At 42.9% G+C, this 20,833-nt stretch overlaps 1 protein-coding gene across 3 annotated transcripts in view; it reads left to right on the forward strand.

The window, feature by feature from the left end:
• Window positions 1–20,833, forward strand: part of Cfap44 (cilia and flagella associated protein 44) — an 86,012-nt gene that overhangs the window by 10,448 nt on the left and 54,731 nt on the right. For all 3 annotated transcript variants that reach the window (XR_007592970.1, XM_050148947.1, XM_050148948.1), the window contains exons 5-14: window positions 2,954–3,116; window positions 6,566–6,668; window positions 8,894–9,110; window positions 11,357–11,471; window positions 14,470–14,634; window positions 16,619–16,774; window positions 17,080–17,127; window positions 17,545–17,644; window positions 18,864–18,958; window positions 20,020–20,229. Coding sequence is in view for 2 of the 3 variants with exons in the window: in XM_050148947.1 (XP_050004904.1) it covers window positions 2,954–3,116; window positions 6,566–6,668; window positions 8,894–9,110; window positions 11,357–11,471; window positions 14,470–14,634; window positions 16,619–16,774; window positions 17,080–17,127; window positions 17,545–17,644; window positions 18,864–18,958; window positions 20,020–20,229 (1,372 nt within the window). In the remaining variant the exon portion in view is untranslated. The remainder of the gene's footprint in view (window positions 1–2,953; window positions 3,117–6,565; window positions 6,669–8,893; window positions 9,111–11,356; window positions 11,472–14,469; window positions 14,635–16,618; window positions 16,775–17,079; window positions 17,128–17,544; window positions 17,645–18,863; window positions 18,959–20,019; window positions 20,230–20,833) is intronic.

The raw sequence follows: 20,833 nt of genomic DNA on the forward strand, positions 1-20,833 counted from the left end.
TCCTCCTCCTCCTCCTCCTCCTCCTCCTTCTTCTTTTTCGAGACAAGTTTTCTCTGTAGCTTTGAGGCCTGTCCTAGAACTAGCTCTTGTAGACCAGGCTGGCCTCGAACTCACAGAGATCCGCCTGCCTCTGCCTGCTGAGTGCCGCGGTTAAAGGTGTGCACCCATCACCGCCCAGCATGAGGAACTTCTTACTGCCATTTTCTTCTTGTTCCAGGCTGGTCTTTCTCTGCCAGCGCCTGACTAGTGACATCATTGCTTTCTTATCTCACTTCCCCATCCTGTATCCAAAAAGTTATGGGAGTCAACTCTGAGCAGATCATCCATGGCATGGCCAGTTTTGATTGGTTTGTGAAGATAGGTAAAAATGGAGGGGCCTGACGAGAGCGCTCTGTTTGTGGTCAGGATGGTATGTGGGTGAGAAGGTAATTAGAGAAATTATTTCCATTATGACGTCAGCTTGCTTTCACTCAGATAGTGGCTACTCCCACGTGACCCACACTGTGGCTGGCCTTTCAGGAAGGCTGTAGTTGGGAGATGAGGTGCTTACTGTCTGAATGCAGCTCTGCACTCGGGTTCAATCCGGGGTGTGACTAAGCTACTCTGCCCCCAAATTACCTTCTAGTCTGAAATTTCCTCCTTTTAGTTTTTCTCTTCTGTCTTTTGGACACAATAAAATCTCTTGCAAATAAGTGGATCCTCTAAGAAATAATTTCTTTTTCCAAGCAAGTGCTCAAGAAATAAATAATATTGCTCATTCCCTTGATCCTTAAATGTCAGGGCTCAACAACAGGCGCTTATAAAGAATCTGTCTGCTTACACAGGGCTGTGATACTAAAGGTTGTCGGAGATTGCTCTCTTTGTTATTTTGTCTTGTGTTCTTTTAATTCGAGTTTAAATGTACTAATATAATGTAAATTACAAGGTCTAATGTAACCTAGATTTTTAAACTTCTATTTTGAATTAACACAATTTTAGTCTATGACATAAACACATACATACATACATTTATGTATACAGCAATTTAATCAAAAACCTGAGAAAAATTTAGTTTTGTGTGTCATATATTAGTTGATTAAAAGAATTTGTTTATATTAAGGTTCAATTAAAACTTAGTACAGTCAGTATATTATCAAAATTTGTATTAGATTTCCACATGTCATAATTTTTTAAAATTTGCTTTTTACCTTTATTATGTGTACGAGTGTGTGCATGCACGCAAGTGCGTGTGTTCGTGCATGTGCGCGCGTGTGTTCCCACGTGTGTCAGGGCATGTGCAGAGATGTCAGAGGACGGCTTTCAGGAGGCTGCCCTTTCCTTTCACTGTCTTACTCTAAGCATGAGAATCGGATTATCAGTTTCAACCCAATAAACTACGTAGCTGCTCCAACATACCAGAATTTTAAATTCCTTTCAACATCAACCAAGAGGCCTATAAAATCTTTTAGCAGATGGATCCATGAGTAACGACACTTATCACACAAGCCTGATGACCTGAGTTTAGTCCCTGGAGCCCAACGTGGAAGAAGAGAAAGCACACCCCCATACACACACACACACATACACACACACATATATACACATACACACACACCCATACACACACACATATACACACACACAGACTCCCACACACATATACACACACGCATACACATATGCACACCCTCACACTCATATACACATACACACACACATATACACACACATACATACACACCCCACACATTCACACACATATACACATACACACACCCCACAGACTCCCACACACATATACACACATGCATACACATATGCACACCTCCACACTCATATACACATACACACACTCACACACATATACACACACATGCACACACACCCTACACACTCACACACATGTACACACACCCTACACACTCACACACACATGTACACACACTCTACACACTCACACACACACATGTACACACGCGCATACACATACGCACCCCCCACACTCATATACACATACACACACTCACACACATATACACACACATGCACACACACCCTACACACTCACACACATGTACACACACCCTACACACTCACACACACATGTACACACACTCTACACACTCACACACACATGTACACACGCGCATACACATACGCACCCCCCACACTCATATACACATACACACACTCACACACACATACACACACATGCACACACACACTCATACACATACACCACATAAATAAAAATAAAAATAATATTTACTGTTCAACAACCTTGACTAGCCGACTCAAAGGTGAAGATGTGGACTTGGCCCCACATTAATGGTGTGATTCTGTTTTTGTGGTACAGAGGAAAATGATACCTCTTTAGAAAGGCTATCTGCTTATCCCCAGATCTCAGGACTGCCTTCATAAAAATTAAAGTAGAAGCTAAATTGCTCTATAAGCATTTTCACTTACTTTAAAGATAAAATTGTCTTTATGATCCATAGGAAGATTCCTAGTTTTGGGGTAGAGATCAGCTACGTTTATTTCAAATCTTTCTCGTTTTTTTTTATTTATTTCTTTATTAATTAATTAAAGATTTGTCTTTTCCCCACCGCCGCCTCCCCTTTCCCTCCCCCTCCCCCAAGCAAGTCCCCCTCCCTCGTCAGCCCAAAGAGCAATCAGGGTTCCCTACCCTGTGGGAAGTCCAAGGACCACCCACTTCCATCCAGGTCTAGTAAGGTGAGCATCCAAACTGCCTAGGCTCCCACAAAACCAATAGGTGCAGTAGGATCAAAAACCCATTGCCATTGTTCTTGGGGTCTCAGTAGTCCTCATTGTCCGCTATGTTCAGCGAGACCGGTTTGGTCTTTCTTGTTTTAAAAGAATATTGATTTTAAAAGCGGACTCCATTGTTCGAAACCCTCATCCTGTTCTAGATGGCTGATTTGCCTCACTAATTTCCTTAGCAGCCTAACCTCAGACATTCTTTTGGCTATGACTGCAGAAAACGAGCTAACCTACAGCTTCTGGATTCCAGTACCCTGCTGTACATCGCTGGGAACCAGCTGGTCCTGCTGAATTTTAGAACCAAGGAGCAAATGTACCTGCAGAGTAGCAGTGGCCAAGGAATCGGTGCCATCGGGGTATGCTAGCTGTCAGTGGCCTGGGTGAGCCGGGGAGGGGCAGGAAAGCCCTCTTCGGTTTTTCTGTGGATGCCACATTGGCAGTTAGGCACCAGTGACATGCAGGGTGTTGTGGGGTCTCATAAGATGTGCAGCTGTCTTTATTTTAAGCCCTTTTCTTTTTTCTCATTCTTTCTTTTTGTGATAGGGTCTTGATGTGTAGCGCAAGCTGGCCTCGAACTCAATACATAGCTCAGGCTGGCCTTGAAGTCAGTATATAGCTTAGGCTGGCCTTGAAGTCAGTATATAGCTCAGGCTGGCCGTGAAATCAATATATAGCTCAGGCTGGCCTGGAAGTCAGTATATAGCTTAGGCTGGCCTTGAAGTCAGTATATAGCTCAGGCTGGCCTTGAAGTCAGTATATAGCTTAGGCTGGCCTTGAAGTCAGTATATAGCTCAGGCTGGCCGTGAAATCAATATATAGCTCAGGCTGGCCTGGAAGTCAGTATATAGCTTAGGCTGGCCTGGAAGTCAGTATATAGCTCAGGCTGGCCTTGAAGTCAGTATATAGCTTAGGCTGGCCTTGAAGTCAGTATATAGCTCAGGCTGGCCGTGAAATCAATATATAGCTCAGGCTGGCCTGGAAGTCAGTATATAGCTTAGGCTGGCCTGGAAGTCAGTATATAGCTCAGGCTGGCCTTGAAGTCAGTATATAGCTTAGGCTGGCCTTGAAGTCAGTATATAGCTCAGGCTGGCCGTGAAATCAATATATAGCTCAGGCTGGCCTGGAAGTCAGTATATAGCTTAGGCTGGCCTGGAAGTCAGTATATAGCTCAGGCTGGCCTTGAAGTCAGTATATAGCTTAGGCTGGCCTTGAAGTCAGTATATAGCTCAGGCTGGCCGTGAAATCAATATATAGCTCAGGCTGGCCTGGAAGTCAGTATATAGCTTAGGCTGGCCTGGAAGTCAGTATGTAGCACAAGCTGGCTTTAAACTTGCGTCCTCCTGTTTAACTTCTTCTAGAGAAAGTATATATATACACACATATACATGCACATGATATACATATATACACACAAATATATATTTATATATTTGCACATGACAGTTTTACTGAGATGCATGTAAGTAATCATGATGTTGAATTAGGAAATAATTCAAAGGCTTCCTTTTGGAGGAGTTTGACCAAGAGTGATGCCAAATTTGAATTCTCCACTTCCCTCCCTGTGTCTTCCCTTTCTCTGTAGGTATGGTTACTGGTCTGTCTGTAACCTGTGTGAGTCTGAATCTTTGTCTCTGTTCCTGCCTGATGTCTGCTTTGTCTGTCTCCAGCAAAGGGCTTCACTCTCTCTTCTATTGAACATAACAGAAAGTATCACATGAGGATGGAATGAGGGACACTTTACAGAATTTTTTTTTTAGATTTATTTATTATGTGTACAGTATTCTCAGTATTTTGTCTGCATGCATGCCAGAAGAGGGCACCAGATCTCATTACAGATGGTTGTGAGCCACCATGTGGTTGCTGGGAATTGAACTCAAGACCTTTGGAAGAACAGGCAGTGCTCTTAACCACTGAGCCATCTATCCAGCCCCTATACAGAAATCTTTAACAGGGTTTTACAAGGGATAAAACTTTACTGACTCCCAAATACCCAGATGCACTGTAAACACCGCTACCCAGAAACTATATTCATATATTCATATATTCATGCTGCTTTCAGTGTTTGTGATGGATATTTATTGTTACAAGGTCGCTTTAGACTTGTTTGCTGTTTTCAGTAAATTATCACTATAACACACACACACACACACACACCCCACCTCTGTACATATATTAAGATTACAGCTATGTGTCTGTGTAGGCAATGTAGGAAATCCATGGCAAGTAAGGTTAGTTACTGCATTGTTATCTTAACAGCGGGTTGAACAAATGGGCTGGCTACACAGCAGAATGTCAGTCTTATGTAACCCTAAGCTATATTGTTAATTAGGCTGTGAGGTCCAGAAAATGTTCCAATCTCTTAGAGAGCAAGAGACATATTTTCATAAAGAGACATCACCATAGGATGAGGCAGCTTCAGCAGAAATCAGCCTGTCTATTATAGGTCTTCTGTCCCCAGGAATGGAAGAAAGGAAAGGAGCTGAAGTGTTGTCTGGGTAGTAGAAGCTCCCCTAAGTACCCTAACCCAGGCTCCATCTCCTAAACTCTGCAGTCAGAAGCTAAAAACAGGCGCGGACTAGCGCGCAGTGTGTGTGAACAGTCTTTTCTGACGGGAGCCTACTTTATTTTATCTTTATTTCCTTGGCTCCTCATGCTTTCTGCATATTTGGCTTACCAATTAGCCAGAGTAACAAAGGAGTATAAAACTCTAGCCAGTTTCTATCAATATAAACACTGACACAAAGATCTTACATGTTCTACTGTGAGTAAGAATTCTTTCTTCTTACATTTGCAGTCATGTCTGGTAAGTTTGTTCAAGGTGTATTCCATTTATTTCTTTACTTAGCTATTTTGCATGGCTAGAATGCCCTCTGGGACATAAATTCCACACTGCTGAGGCTGGAACATGCTTCCTCCCACAAGTCTGTACACTGTAAACTTAATCCCCAATGCACTACTGTTGGGAGGTGGGGCCTAATGAGTGTGATTGGGCACAAGTATATTCATCTTATGGAGGAAATATGTCAGCTGATGATGGGATTTTACGAGAGCAGATCCAGCATGCACGGACACACACATGCATGAACACACACACACACACACGCACATGTGTGCATGCACACACACACTCCCCTCATATACACCTCTTAGCTTTCACTCTCTCTTGCTCTTCCGGCTTCTACCAGGGGATGACGCACGCACACAAAAGCCCTTGATAGATATTGTCCCTCAGTTTTGGATTTGCAACTTCTCAGAACAGCTAGAAAAGTTAATTCTGTCCATATAAGTAAGCCCGTCCTCAGGTAGTAAACGGGCTGAAACACACATTCCGTGAATGTTTCTGGATGCAACTACAATGACTTAGACAGGGGTTTGGCATCTGGCCCTGCTTAGCTCTTCCCACACAGCCATCCAGGCCAGCAGTAGCTTAGCACTTGTTAATAAACATAAATGTGAATTCAGAAACACTGGGTGGGGAACTTCAGATCCATGTTTTTGAAGGATCTGTCAAGAGATTCTGACATACATTGGAGATCGAAGCCGTCATTCTCACTATGAATTCAGTACTTGTAGCATGAAAAACGATTGCTTTAATCAAGGCCAATCTTATTTTTTTTACTTTATTTTGGTTTTCAGTTCAAATCATATCCATCAAGTGTTTATCAGATGTGCATTTTTTTAAAAATTAGATTGAAGTACAGTCCAATTAGCCAATTCTATGATAACAGCCACTAAATACTGCATGTATAGGATTATCAATGTGAAAATTTCCTTTTAATATTTTAGTCAGATTCTGTTTTCCTAGGTTCATCCGGACAAAACTTACTTCATAGTTGCTGAAAAGGGCAGTTTCCCAAAGATTATCATCTATGAATATCCCTCTCTGAGGCCCTACAGAATCTTGCGAGGTGAGTCCAGGGGGATCATTAGAACCGTCCACATGAAGGTGGCCGGAAGATGGCTAAGACTCCTGAATTAGCCAAACTTTAGCAGAGAAACAACAGCGAGAGGGAGAAAAAAATCTATTTGGTGAAATTGGCTTATACCTGTTGACGCTTTTAAGTCTGGAAATTGGGGATCAGCCCCACAAGCTGGAGACTCCCTGGGAAGGAGTTCATGGGCAGTCTCCAGGCAGAATACCTCCTTCTTCAAGACCTTTCAGCTGATTGGGTAAAGCCCACCTAGGTCTGCAAGGACACAGTCCCTTAAGTCACCTGATCAGAAATACCAGTGGTGTGGTGTTGTCCGCACAAAAGCGTCTGTACTGCTGTTTGGTTGAGTAACTGGCTGTTACAAACCAGTGAAGGTGACACAGAGCACTAACCGTCTGTCGTCTTAAAGTTGCTTCTGTTTCCTGCGTAATAAATTTCAGGAGTCACGGTCACTTTGGGAGATTTTCAGTGACAAATTGAAAATTGTAGATTGAGTTCTATCTATAGCAGGTCTTTCTCTGTACTGCTAGCTCCCAAGAAGTGACACGGAGACTTATTATACATCATGAAAGTTTGGCCTTAGCGAAGGCTTGTCCCACTAGCTCTTGTAATTTAAATTAACTCATTTATTGTAATCTAAAAACTGTTGTGTGACTCGTTTCCTCAGATCTTGGTGCTGCTCATGACGCTGCTCCACATCTGGCTGGTGACTCTGCCTTTTTTCTTCCCAGAGTGCTCATTGTTCCCAGAATTCCTGCCTAATCATTTAGCTCTTTATTAAACCAATCAGAGTGTGCCTTGGCAAAGACACATCTTCACACTGTGTACAAATATCCCACATTTCCCCCTTATGTCTAAATAAAAAGAAAGGTTTTTATTTCTAATACAGTAAAACTAATATGCAATAAGAACAATTACCAAGCCTGATGACTGTGGCACATGCCTTTAACCCCAAGACTCCTTAAGGCAGAGGTAGGAGTCAGGAGTCTGTGAGCTCAAGGTCACCCTGGTCTACAGAGGGAGTTCCAGGACAGCCAGAGTTACACAGATAAACCTTGTCTCAAAAAACAAACAAAGGACAATTATCAAGTAAGAGTTACATTTATAATGTCCAGTCCATTTGTATTTGGCAAATTTGGAGAAATTATTTAATTATCTATCCTATCTTAGTTGAAAGTTTTGTATCTAATTTACTATTCTAGATTTGCTCTCTGTGCTTGACTTTCTTTCTTCCACAAGATGAAATATATGGTTTTGGGATGGAGGGAGGGATTTTCACCTTCCTTTTATAATCTTATCCATTCTAAAGCCGCATGTCTCAGTTGGGTTTTTATGGCTGCGAAGACACCATGACCATGGCAACTCTTAGAAAGAAAACACTTAACTGCGGATGGCTCACAGTTTCAGAGGTTCAGTCCATTAAGGTCATGAAGGGGAGCCTGGCAGCGTGTAGGCAGACGTGGTGTTCTCCAGGAAGTCAGCTGACTGTCATACTGAGTGAAGCTTCAGAAAAAAGTTCTCAAAGCCCGTCCCCACAGTGACACACTTCCTTCAACAAGGCCACATCTCCTAATAGTGCCACTCCCTTTGTGGGCCTTTGTCTTTCAAACCACCACACCAAGTGTGATGAAATATTTTAGGACTACTCTGTTAGGAGGGTTCCGTGTGCATGTGCACTCCCACGCATGCAGTATATGTGATGTGTGCTTGTCTGTGCATGCATTGGTGGAGGCCGGGGCTGGATGCCAAGCATTTCCTCTATTGCTCTCGATCTTATTTTTGAGGTAGAAGCTGTCGCTGCACCTGGAACTCACCATTCCCACTAGGCTGGCTGGCTGGGGAGCCCTGGGGCTCCCCCTGTCTCTGCCCCTCCTTTACCTTATAAAATTGTAATGACAGCTGAACCTGGGAGGTGGGAGCTGCACTTGGGTACCCATGTTTGCACACTGGGCATCTCACCGATTGGACCATCTCCCCAGAACTCTTAGATTCTTGACACTTTTATATCAACACAGATCACAAGGGCACTCTCGTCTTCCTCCTCCCCTTCCTCCACCCTCTCTGGTTTTGTTCGGGGACAGGAGATTCGCAGCATAGGGTGGGCTTGATCTTGTTATTTTCCAGACGTGTCCTTCCAGTGCTAGGATGACAGGTGTGTCCCCTCTGGGCTCAGCTTTCTCTCTTATTTATCATCCTTGCAGATGGGACAGAAAAGGCCTATGCGTATGTAGACTTTAACAGTGAAGGGACCCTGCTGGCTTCCGTGGGGAGTCACCCTGATTACACGATAACCATCTGGAACTGGAAGGAAGAGCAGCCTACCCTGAGGACAAAAGCATTTTCTCAGGACGTTTTTAAGGTCACTTTCAATCCCGAAGATGATGAGCAGCTAACCACATCAGGATCGGGCCACATCAAGTAAGTCTGGCGCCCGACAAAGAAACTAATAGATATTGCAAGGACGTTTTCTAAGAGGATCAAAGGCTTGGGGATATTTTTTTGCTACACAGAGAAACCCTGTCTTGAAAAACAAATAAATCAACAAGCAAACCCCCAAAGAATGGTTTTTAAAATTAGATTTCATTAGGAAACAATCTACTTCAAGACCCAGCAATATCACTTTTGGGTATATATCCAAAGAATGCTCAATCGTCCCACAAGGACGTGTGCTCAACTATGTTCATAGCAGCATTATTCATAATAGCCAGAACCTGGAAACAACCTAGATGCTCCTCAACTGAAGAATGGATAAGGAAAATGTGGTATATTTACACAATGGAACACTGCTCAGTGGCAAAAAAAAAAAAAAGACATATTGAAATTTGCAGGCAAATGGATGGATCTAGAAAAAACTATATTGAGTGAGTTAACCCAGACCCAGAAAGACAGATGTAATATGTACTCACTCATAGGTGACTTTTAGACATAAATCAAAGAAAAGCCAGTCTACAGTCCACAACCCAAGAGAACCTAGACAACAAAGAGGACCCTAAGAGAGACATACATGGATCTACAAAGGAAAGAAAAAGACAAGATCTCCTGAGTAAATTGGGAGTGGGGGGGTCACAGAAAAGGGTAGAAGGAGCAAGGGGAGGAAGAGAGGGAGTGGAGAAAGATGTGTAGCTCAATAAAAACAATAAAAATAAGAAAACCAAATATAGATTTACAACTATTTAAAACATGGCACCAAAGAATACATTTGCCACTCTCTATGTGTGTGCCATGTAACTGGAAATGTTCTCAGAAGATGGAGTTGTAGCCTCTAAAAAAAAAAGAAAGAAAGAAAGAAAGAAAGAAAGAAAGAAAAGGAAAGAAAAAAATTAGGAGATTTCACATATATTTTTAAAAATACTTATTTTTATTTTGTGTTGTCTTAATTATGGTTTTTATTGCTTAATTATGGTTTTTATATACTATGACCAAATATCAAGTTGGGGAGGAAAGGATTTGTTTGGATTACACCTCGAGATTCTACATAAAATCACAAGATGAAGCTAGGATAGAATCTCAAGCATAGCTGGATCCTGGAGGCAGGAGCTGATACAGAAACAATGGACGGGTGCTGCTTCCTGGCTTGTGTCTCATGGCTTGCTCCACCTGCTTTCTTATAGAACTAGGACTGCCAGCCTAGAAATGGCACTGCTCACCATGGGCTGGGCCCTCTCCCATTGATCACTAATTGAGAAAACATCTTACAGCAGGGTCTCATGGAGACATTTCCTCAACCGAGGCTCCTTCCCCTCTGATGACTCCAGCTCCTGTCAAATTGACACAAAACCAGCCAGTACATAATTCTATGAATGTTTTGCCTCTGTGTATGCATGTGTACCACATGCATGCTGTACCTGTGGATGCCAGAAGAAGACCTTGCGTCCCTTGGAACTGGGGTTACAGGTGGTGGTGAGCCGCCATGTGTGTGCTGGGAACCAAACCCATGACTTGTAGAACAGGGAGTGCTTGTACCTGCTGAGCCTTCTCTCCAGATCCATATGTGTTCTTTTCCAAATTACCCAATAGCTCATCTTTCCTCTATCCCCCCTTTTCTTTTAGTGTACCCTTTGCATTCTGATATAGGGGACTGGTCTCCCACAGCAGCGTCGGTAAGACAAGCGCTTTTACATTCAGAGTGCTGCCTTCTCGTAGGCTCCACCTAAAACAGTTCACAGTGTCTCAGCCACTCATACCGTAGGCTTTTCCAAAGCCACGCTGAGACCCCAGTGGCGTTTCTTACTTATAGCGGCACCTCAGTCTTCATAGTGGAACAGGAATTCTCACATCCTGACAAGCAGTGTCTACTCCTGATCTCGTCTCTGGCTCCAAATCCCACGCCACCTTGTTCTGCGTCCTTGATGGAATAACATAGACCGTCTCTATCCATCTTACTCCCAGGCAGCATCAATTACTTTCAATCTGGTCAAAATTTTCACTCATGGCTGGTAACTGCTGCAGCAAACAGCACAACCCAGAATTCAGGTCTTGCAAAAGCAGAGGATTTCCCCCTCCCATACTGAGTCTATGTTCCCTGAGAGGAAGTAGACCCTACACGGTAGTCCGATGACTCGATGCCGTTGCAGGTGCTTATGACATACAATTTGGGGTCAGATGGAAATGATGAAAAGGAGCCAACTGACGGATCCACCTGACTTTTCCTGTCTCGTTGGCAGATTCTGGGAGATGGCCTTTACTTTCACGGGCCTCAAGCTGCAGGGATCACTGGGGCGATTTGGCAAAACAACCACTAGCGACATAGAGGGTTACACCGAGCTTCCGGATGGGAAGGTGAGTCTGGCAGTGGCTCCTCGGTTGTTAGACTGCAGGCAAGTGAAAGCACATAGTCTAAGACTGTCGATGATGACAGATATCGTAATTATCAATATAGTGCAGACCTCATCTTACCTTTCCCCAACTGTATTGAAATAAAGCATTTTCCCTAAAAGTTTTGTGATCCATATGTATGCCCCATTTCCTGGTTTTGCTAAGTACTCTATGCATATGAAGTACTAACATAGTGACATGCCTGTTACTTTTAAATGATGTCATGGAATTATAATGATTTATATCGTCTTTCTTGGTTTTGTCATGATATTCCAAGGGACTTGCACAGGGCCAAGGCTTCACTCAATCTTGTGTCTTTTGTTTCAGTGTCAGAATGTCATTCAGGAAGATGACGTCATCTTACAGAGTTATCTACAACATTGTAGAATTGTAAAGCCATTTGTCAGTTGATTTTCTGACATTGTTAGTTCACCTTTACTCTTACAGTTCTTATGGCATTTATTTATTTATTTTTGCCTATTTAGGCACCCAGGATCCATTCTCCTTTAGCATCTTATTGGATATTAGAATGAGTTACACTGTGTTACTTGAGATCGCTTCTCTTATAAGAACATGCCAGCACACAAATGTTACTCTAAGAAACCAAGTTATCTGGTCATTTATTATCTGGTCATTTAAATGATAGACTAGTGTCAGCTAGTACAATGCATGGGAGGAAATCAAAAACCGTAGGATAGTCAGTCTAGCAAAGTTAGCGAGTTCCAGGCTCAGTCCAGGACTCTGGAAGAATCACAATGATAATAAGGGTGGGAAGGAAGATGCTGGTGTTGACCTCTGGCCTCCACGTGTACTTGCATGTCCACAGGCACCTACACACGCATGTACCACTCCCTTCCCTCCTCTGCTACAAAGCTTTAGGTGCTGATTAAATTGTAATCCCAAATCTATACAGCAATGTATAGATTTATTCATTAATAATTATTAATAATTAATTAAATAATTAATGTATTAAATGAGTCCATCTTCAGACTCTCAATACTCGTTAAGGTAAACATCAGCGTCGCTTTTTTTAAGAGCGTGGTGTGAACTGTGTCTTTGGAAGCTCTGTAGAGTCTGTGTAGAGGTGAGGGGGAAGTAGCCATTTTAAATGATAAAGCCACAGAAGGAAATATTCAGGGTCAGGAATGAATATCAGGGATCTAGAGGGTGCAGCAGGTTAAGACATGCTGGGAAAAAGTGGACACTTTGGTTGAAAAGCGTGTTTGGGCCCTAGAGTGTCTGAGGAGTCCAACAGACCAGCAGAATCATTGTGCATCGGGAGAGCAACATTAGAAGGAGGAGAAGCAGTAGATGTATGTGGTCATAAGATTCCTGGTAGGCTGTCAGGAGGGAAATCTGGGATCCAGATGATGAGCTAGGAAGGAAGCTATTACAATCATAGAATAAAAGAGCTGTCAGGGGTGGGGACATCCTGCTCTGAGGACCAATGGAAAAGAAAGCCAGCTGTGCATGACCAACGGTTCAGAAAAGAATGCCTTGTGAATTTGGTCAATCTAACCATTGAACAGTTAATTTCATCCGGGTTAAGGTACAAGCCTCCGTGGTCCCTGGAGGTCAGCAAAGGGGAGGGAGACAGAGGGAGATTGGACAATGGAGGACAAATACACAGGAGAGCTGTCTTCTAGTTCACAACCATTTCTTGACTGTTTAGTGAAGAACTTGAGACAGGCATGCAAAGCTTCCCCACACACAATACGATGCATGTTGAAGAAGGAAATGCTAATAATCTTGACCTGACCATCACACATTGTATACACGGACCGAGTTATCACACTGCAGATGTAAATGCAATTTACAATTAGTGTTCATCAAAGAAAACGCTTGTATAAAAACAAGCCTAAGACTCTACTACTGTGAGCTGAGGCCTAACAGCAGCCACACAGGCAAGTGAGGCAAGATTAGCAAGAAAGACAGAGCTAAAGCCATCAGCTCCTGCGGATGAGAAGGGTAGAGGCTACCCAGAGTTTCCCATGGTGCTTCAGTCCACACTAAGGCTCTGCAGAAATCAGGCTCTCCTAATCTAAGATGTACACGGATCTGGGAAATAAAAATAAATGTGTTTGCCAGTTTCCTTGGCCACCTGCTTCTGAGATAGTATTGTCAGAGCGGGGAGTTCTGAGTCACAGCTCTCGAACCAGAATCTTGGCTCCTCGGGGAAACTTAAGGGCAAGTTATTTAAGTGTTTGAGTTTCAGTTTTCTCTAATTTTTCCCTTGTGTAAAACAGGGAGATAAGGTCAGAGTCACCCCTGGCTCATGCGATTCCCTTGTGGAAGTGAGAGCAAAACTTTAGCTAGAAAATAAAGCAGCCACATGCACAGCTGCATTAGGTGTTGCTGGTGAGTGCACCTAGCGCACATGGCTTTGGGCAGTAAATACCAATGTCAATAAAGTGTTGGGGCAATCCTTGTCACAAAGCCCATACACCGTAAGTATTACTCATTATTACATTCATCAAGTCTTCTGAGAACCAATGTTTAATGGCATGTTCTTTGGGAACTGTTGAATCACACAGATTAATTTGGGGGCAGACCCAAATATTTCCCTTGCTTGAAACTGAGCTATACTTTGCTCCATTCATTAGTGGCCTCGCCGCTTAGCACTTAGAAATAGAATCTCACCAATGAAAGACTTTAAATATCCACTTTGGATCCAGTCATTTAACTCCCAAGTCTCACCCTTAAGAGTTGGATGTGGAAACCTACCACGAGCACTTGTGAAGAAACCTCCTCTCCCACACCTCCTGGTCCCCGGGTGCTGGAAAGAGGCACATGGAGATGGAACTGGAGGTTGGATCTGTGGGGCTGGGTTTTCCTTTGTTTCCATGCTCAAACTTTATAGTTAAAAAAAAAAAAAAAAGAATCTGAAAGCAACTCTTGCCTGTTTGAGGTCCACACACAGGTACTTAGTTCTTATGCACGCTTCTTTCTCCACGCCCGCCAGGTGCTCTCGGGATCCGAGTGGGGCAACCTGCTGCTTTGGGAAGGCAGCCTCATCAAGGTGGAGCTCTGCCGAACTGGCATGAAGTCTTGTCACCAGGGTCCCATTAACCAGATAATGCTGGACGAGGGGGAAGTTATTACCGCTGGCTCAGACGGCTGTGTCAGGGTAAGGCAGCGGCCCTTCACTTAAGACTTGCAGATCACGTGGGTGGTTTTGTATTATAAGCGGCTTCGTGAAAAGGGGACCGACGGTCGCTTATTTCCAAGACCGACTCATTTTAAATATTGCTCATATAGTAGGTATTTGCGTTCTTGTCAAGCTTACTTGAAACGTTGTGAAGGGATCTCTTGCTCTTGCGCTTCAGGTATTGACACAGAAGCCTCCGATAATGAAAGCTCATCTTAGCGCCACATAAACAGTGACCACACATCCTTTCAAAACGCTCACTGGAGCCGGGCGGTGGTGGCGCACGCCTTTAATCCCAGCACTCGGGAGGCAGAGGCAGGCGGATCTCTGTGAGTTCGAGGCCAGCCTGGTCTACAAGAGCTAGTTCCGGGACAGGCACCAAAGCTACAGAGAAACCCTGTCTCGAAACCGCTTCCCCCCCCCCCAAAACAAACAAACAAACCAAAAAAAAACTCTCACTGGGCATTTTCTAAGAAATGAAAATGCTGAACTTTCTTTCTGAAACAAGGTCTCACTCCGTGACCCTTACTAGCCTGGCACTCACTATATCAACCAGACTGGCCTTGAGCTGTCCGAGATCTGCCTGCCTCTGCTTCCCGAGGGCCGGGATTAAACGGGTGCATCACCAAGCTGGTGGTGAGAATGCAAGGTGGAGATAGTCTCAGAGGTGTGTGCATGCGGGTTGCTGTGTGTACAGTCCTTCCCCAAGTCTCCTGGGTTGCTGTTCTGGCCTACGCTTCCCAATCTCCCTGGATGGCACCTTTTGTGAACCATCACTGTTCTTAAACTCTGTGATTTGCCTTGCAGTCCCCTTGGTGCATGGTTTTCTGGGGCCTTCTAGCTCTTAAATTCCTTGAGACCAATGTGCCCTGTCCATATATTCTTGAATGTGTGGGCTTCCCCTGGAGGGTGGTCAACTTAGAGAAGACTGTTTCTCCCTTTTCCAGAAGCTATCAACCTCCAATAGCTTTGTGCCTTGGGGTGGATTTGTGTGCCTAACTCCCCGCACCGTGTTGGGATTTGGTCTGGCTAGGGCTTGCACGGGTTCTGCACATGTTGTCCCAACTGCCATGAGTTCATATGCAGCTGTGCTTCTGTCCAGAAGATAAGGTTTCCTTATAGCTCTCCACCACGCCAGGCTCTTACTTTCTCTCCATCTCATGTTCTGCAACAATCCCTGAACCTTTTGGGAAGACGGGGACATATGGGTGTAATATGTTCCATTTAGGAATGAGCATCGTACAGTCTCTTACTCCCTATACCTTGGCCAGTCATAGGTCACTGTGTTAATCAAAATAAAAAGAAAATAAAGCTTTGCAGATGAAGACTGAGATGTGCACTGATCTATAGGTGTAAGAGTGAGTCATTTGGAAGTTGATCTAATACTATGTCCAGTTGACTGCATACTAGTAGTAGGTGCTTTCTTAGACTTCATAACCTCTCTAGGCATAGACTCTTAGCCGGATAATGGTGTCAGGTATGAATTTCATCTTGTGGAGTGGGGCTTAAATCCGACCTGAAAGTTGGTTACTCCCGTGATGCCTGTGCCACTTCTGCACCAATGGCTACGTCTTCCCAGGCCAGTCATTGCTATAGCTCTCAGGGTCCACAGCTGGGTATGACTGATGCTTGCTTTTCTCCTCCAGTAACATGGACAGCACTTTCCAGCACTACAAAAGCTAGCTTGTAGGGATGAAGCTCCCACGTCTGTACCAACTTGATTTTGCCATGTTATGTGACTTAAGCATATGGTATCTTCAGCAACAGGGTCTCACCATCAAATTCTGGGGGTCCATCAAGGGCAATGGCAGTAGCCTGTGATGTTGGGTGGTCTATGGAGCCTCATGGGCCAACAACTCCAGAAGAAGTCGCTCTTATCTGACACCTCTTGTTTATTCTCCTCTAAGGTATAATAGGGGCGTTGTTGTTGTATTATAAACTACTTTCTTGTTGATTTTGTAAGATATGGGACTTTGAGACAATTGATACTGCTGACATCATAGATGACACTGGATTGTTGGAGATAGAGCCTATTAATGAACTTCAAGTAGACAAGAATGTCAACCTCTTCTCAATGATAAAGATGAATGAAATTGGAAATAACTTTTGGCTGGCTCAGGTATGTTACAGTCTTTTGTTTTGGCTTTTTAACTGTACCAGGACATGAACTTAAAATAGAAATAAAGTTGATTGTTTGGACTAGAGTGCTGAAGAATCTTACAACATTCTGGGATTGCTTTGCTTAGTATATGTTTATAGTCTTAAATATGTAGAGGACATTTTTAATATATTCAAGCAAATATATAATATATTTAAGCACTAGATGTTATTGTTGGTCCTTATTTTAATAAATCACAGAAATAATAATTTTCATTTGGTGAATGTTAAAAATGATAAACTATTATTAACTATTTAATTTTTTAGGATGCCAGTGGAGCCATATGGAAGCTTGACCTTAGCTTTTCAAACATTGTAAGTGACTATTTTCCTTATTTTCTCCTAAATGCTGTAGCAAAAATTCTTTGATACTTTTTAAAATCTGCTCCATCTTTCTCCACATTAGATCAGATGGAAACAGGACTATGTCATTCTGCATTGCACGTCTCCTAAACACATGGGTACCCATGTGATCCTCACACCTGCCCTACTGGGCAGGCAGGAAGACCAGGGAGTGGCATTTGATGGGATCTGTGTAAAATCAGTCATTAACTTTAGAGCCAAGACTCCATCTGGTTTTCCTAATTCCGACATTCAGCGCTTTTTCTAATATATCATACTTTAAAAGATTCTCTCTTAGAGTAACACCACCTGTTGTGTTATAGGATTCTATTTATATTTCTGTATTTAATTCTGTATTTGATATCTGGTATGCTCTTTGTCTGTTCTCAGACCCAGGACCCAGAATGCCTCTTCTCTTTCCATTCTGGAGGCATTGAAGGCTTGGCTGTTTCTCCTCTTACTTATCTCATGGCCACAACTGCCTTGGACTGTAAGCATGAACTACCACCAATCCTCTGTGTGTGTTATACATGCATGCATGTTCATGTATGTGTATATATGTTCTGGTGTGTGTTTGTCGTACATGCATGTTTATGTACATGTGTTCTGATGTATGTCTGCATGTGTGTGTTGTGCATGCATCCATGTTCATGTACATGTGTTCTGGTGTGTACGTATGTGGCAGCCAAAGAGTGACCTCATTTGTCTTCCTCTGTTGCTTTCTACCCTATGTTTTGAAATGGTCTCTCACTAAACCTTGAGTTCACCAAATAAGGTTAGACTAGCCAGCCAAGAAGCTTCCGGAATTCTCTTGTCTCTGCTTCCCCAGCTCTGGGGTTACAGGCATGTTCCACCATGCCTGGCTTTTTCATAGATGCTGGGGATCCCAGTTCAAGTCCTCATGTTTGTGCGGCAGGCACTTCCCCGTCTGAGCCATCTCTCTAGTCTTGTAAATGGGAACTTTTAGTGACAATACATCTGGCCTTGTTTGTATGCAGATTTAAAGCATGTGCTATTTAAAGTGTTTGAATACTCTTCCAAAAAAGAAACCTGCTGAATATAAACAACATGGATTTTGGAGAGGGAAGTGCACAGACAGCAGCAGACACAGTTAGAGATTAGAATAAAGACATAATTATAAATTGCTTATAAAAATGCTATTCATTTTAGTACCCACAGGCACGCCCTTTCTTTTCTCTTGACTTTGGGTATTTATGATCATGTTGATTGAGCAAAGAACCACAGTTTGTTGGTCAAGCACAACCTGTGTCTCTTCACAAACTATCAGAGAGCCCATGAGATAGAGAAAAAGAAACTCTAAGGGAAGAGATGGAGAGGGTGACAGGACACATGTGATGTGGACATGAAAGGACCAGTAGTGGGGATAGGTGGAGACAGTGGGGATGGGGAGGAGAGCAGATGAAGGAGAGCAGGTGATGTCTCCGTGTGGGCAAGATCAACTAAAACTAGTATGCATGAGCCTGCCACAAGGAAATCTGCTACTATGTATGCTCATTTAAAAATAATTAAAAAGAAAAAAACTAAACACAAATTTAAAAAGCTGTTAGGCTATCAGTTGCTCTGAGTTACAGCATTTAATCCTGTAAAAAGTGAGCCAAGATTGTTCTTTTTTTCAAGATTGTTTAAAGAAATAATATGTCTATAATTTGTTTCTTTTAAAACTGTGTGTGTATTTTTTTTTTCTGTAGGTTCTGTTCGCATCTATGATTTTGCTAGCAAAACTCCCTTGGTCCAGATGAAGTTCAGACAAGGAGGTACTTCGATCACTTGGGTGCCCCTAACAGTAAGTCTGCTGTTTTAATCAACTTCTAACTAAAACAATGAAAAATATACTGTATTAGAGATATTTTATGAGATATAGTTCTTTTCTAGCTCAGAACTTTAGAAGTATCAATGTTTCAAGTTAGTTTATTTTACCTACAACACTGCGGAAATCATTTCCCGATTTCACTGTTAAGGGTTTGTTTGTTTTGATGAAAATCTATTCTGCGGCATAAAACAGCTCTGTTTTGCAAAGGAACCATGCAACTGCATCTGAGCCATTGTCTGTCCATGCAACCATGCTTTTTCCACAACATGGAACTATTTGGGGAGTGATTAATTATTATCGTTTGGGGATGAAATCACAGAGAAATTGGTTCAGGCATGCTGCAGATCTGGCTTTCCGTTATTGCCTGGATAAAGACTACTTTCAGTGTACCGTGTAAGATATCCCGTGTCCTGGCGTCCTCCAGTTTCTCCCTCCAGCTCTTACGGTAACATGGCTTCTTCCCTCTAGTCTGGCTCCCAACAGGCTGATTTTCCCTTGAACTCTGCTTTCTCCTGACACTGGGCCTTTGCCCAGGCTCTATCCAGTCTCAAAGGTTCTTGCTCCTCCTTCTTGTATCAAGTTAGTTCATGACCAGGCACCAGTCCAATCTCAGCTCCACCATCTTTGCCTGAGGGGAGTCCTCAGTCTACGTTGGCTTTATTACCCAACTGCTCTAAGTGGCTCTGCTTCTTTCCTTTGTCCCCTATGTTAGCTCATGTTTCATACTCACATGCGTGTTAATGGGGGACATCCAGTCTGTTTGTGTTTACCCTGAACTGCTGGTGACAGGTGCCTCTTACCCAGGAGGCAGACACGCTGTGAGGCTTTGCTCACTGGAAGCTTGACTCACCATAGATCACCCTGCTTGTGGTTATAATAGATAAAGTTGCCATAACATGGAACCAAGAGTCGCAAAGGCAAGCCAGCGCCATGTTACTAAAACTGAAACAAGATGTGGACGTGTGTATGTATGTGTGTGTGTACTGAGAATTTCCTAATTAAATCCAGGTCCCTGTGTTTGATTGTCCCCCAAGGTGAGCTTCTCCGCGGCACAGCTTGTCATAGGATTCCAAGATGGTGTTGTTCGGCTTCTTGAACTTTATGATCCGAAAGGACTTACACTTTTTGCAGGACGAAAGAAAATCTTAGATGCGGAGTTACATTTGAAACAAGTCTTTAAGCCCCATACTGCTGAAGTCACGGCTTTAGCTTATGATCGTGATGGGGAGATCCTAGCCACTGGGGTAAGTGCAGAACTCTCTCTCATTTCCTATTGGAATTCCACATCTAGCTTCCCCTTTGAGTCCACCTACTCCATTGAGCCTTATTTACCAAAATTAATTCACATTTTTCCAGTGCAGTATGTATAGAATACATGAGAAAAATCTTATAAGTTGTAATGCTTATTTTAAATGAGTAGAAAATTTCAATAGGAAACCACATTGACGAATTCCTTCCAGTCCCTAGTTTATAACATGGGTGTGTTCTTACAGAGGGCCGCCTTAGGTGAGGGTATAATTTCCGTGAGAGAGCTCTTATCTAGCATGTAGTGGGCTCTGCTTTGATCCTTTATACCCCCTAAATGCAACCCGCAACAAAAGCCTGCTTCAGATAAAGGAAACAACTCTACAACCTATGGGATATAAGACGTGCACAGAAGCAGTGTGGAATTATTTTAGGGATTACATATATGTGTGTGTGTGTAAACACATATATATGGTAATCACATTTCTAGAACTATGAACTGAAACAATTGGGAAAATGAACAAACATTTGAAATCATATATATATGTATATATATCATATTAATTTGGAATATGTGACCATTGGGTCTATAAGTATAAATCA

This window comes from Alexandromys fortis, unplaced genomic scaffold, assembly GCF_014885135.2.
Source record: "Alexandromys fortis isolate MF-2015 unplaced genomic scaffold, M_Fortis_MF-2015_v1.1 scaffold_4, whole genome shotgun sequence".
NCBI classification, from domain to species: Eukaryota; Metazoa; Chordata; class Mammalia; order Rodentia; family Cricetidae; genus Alexandromys; species Alexandromys fortis.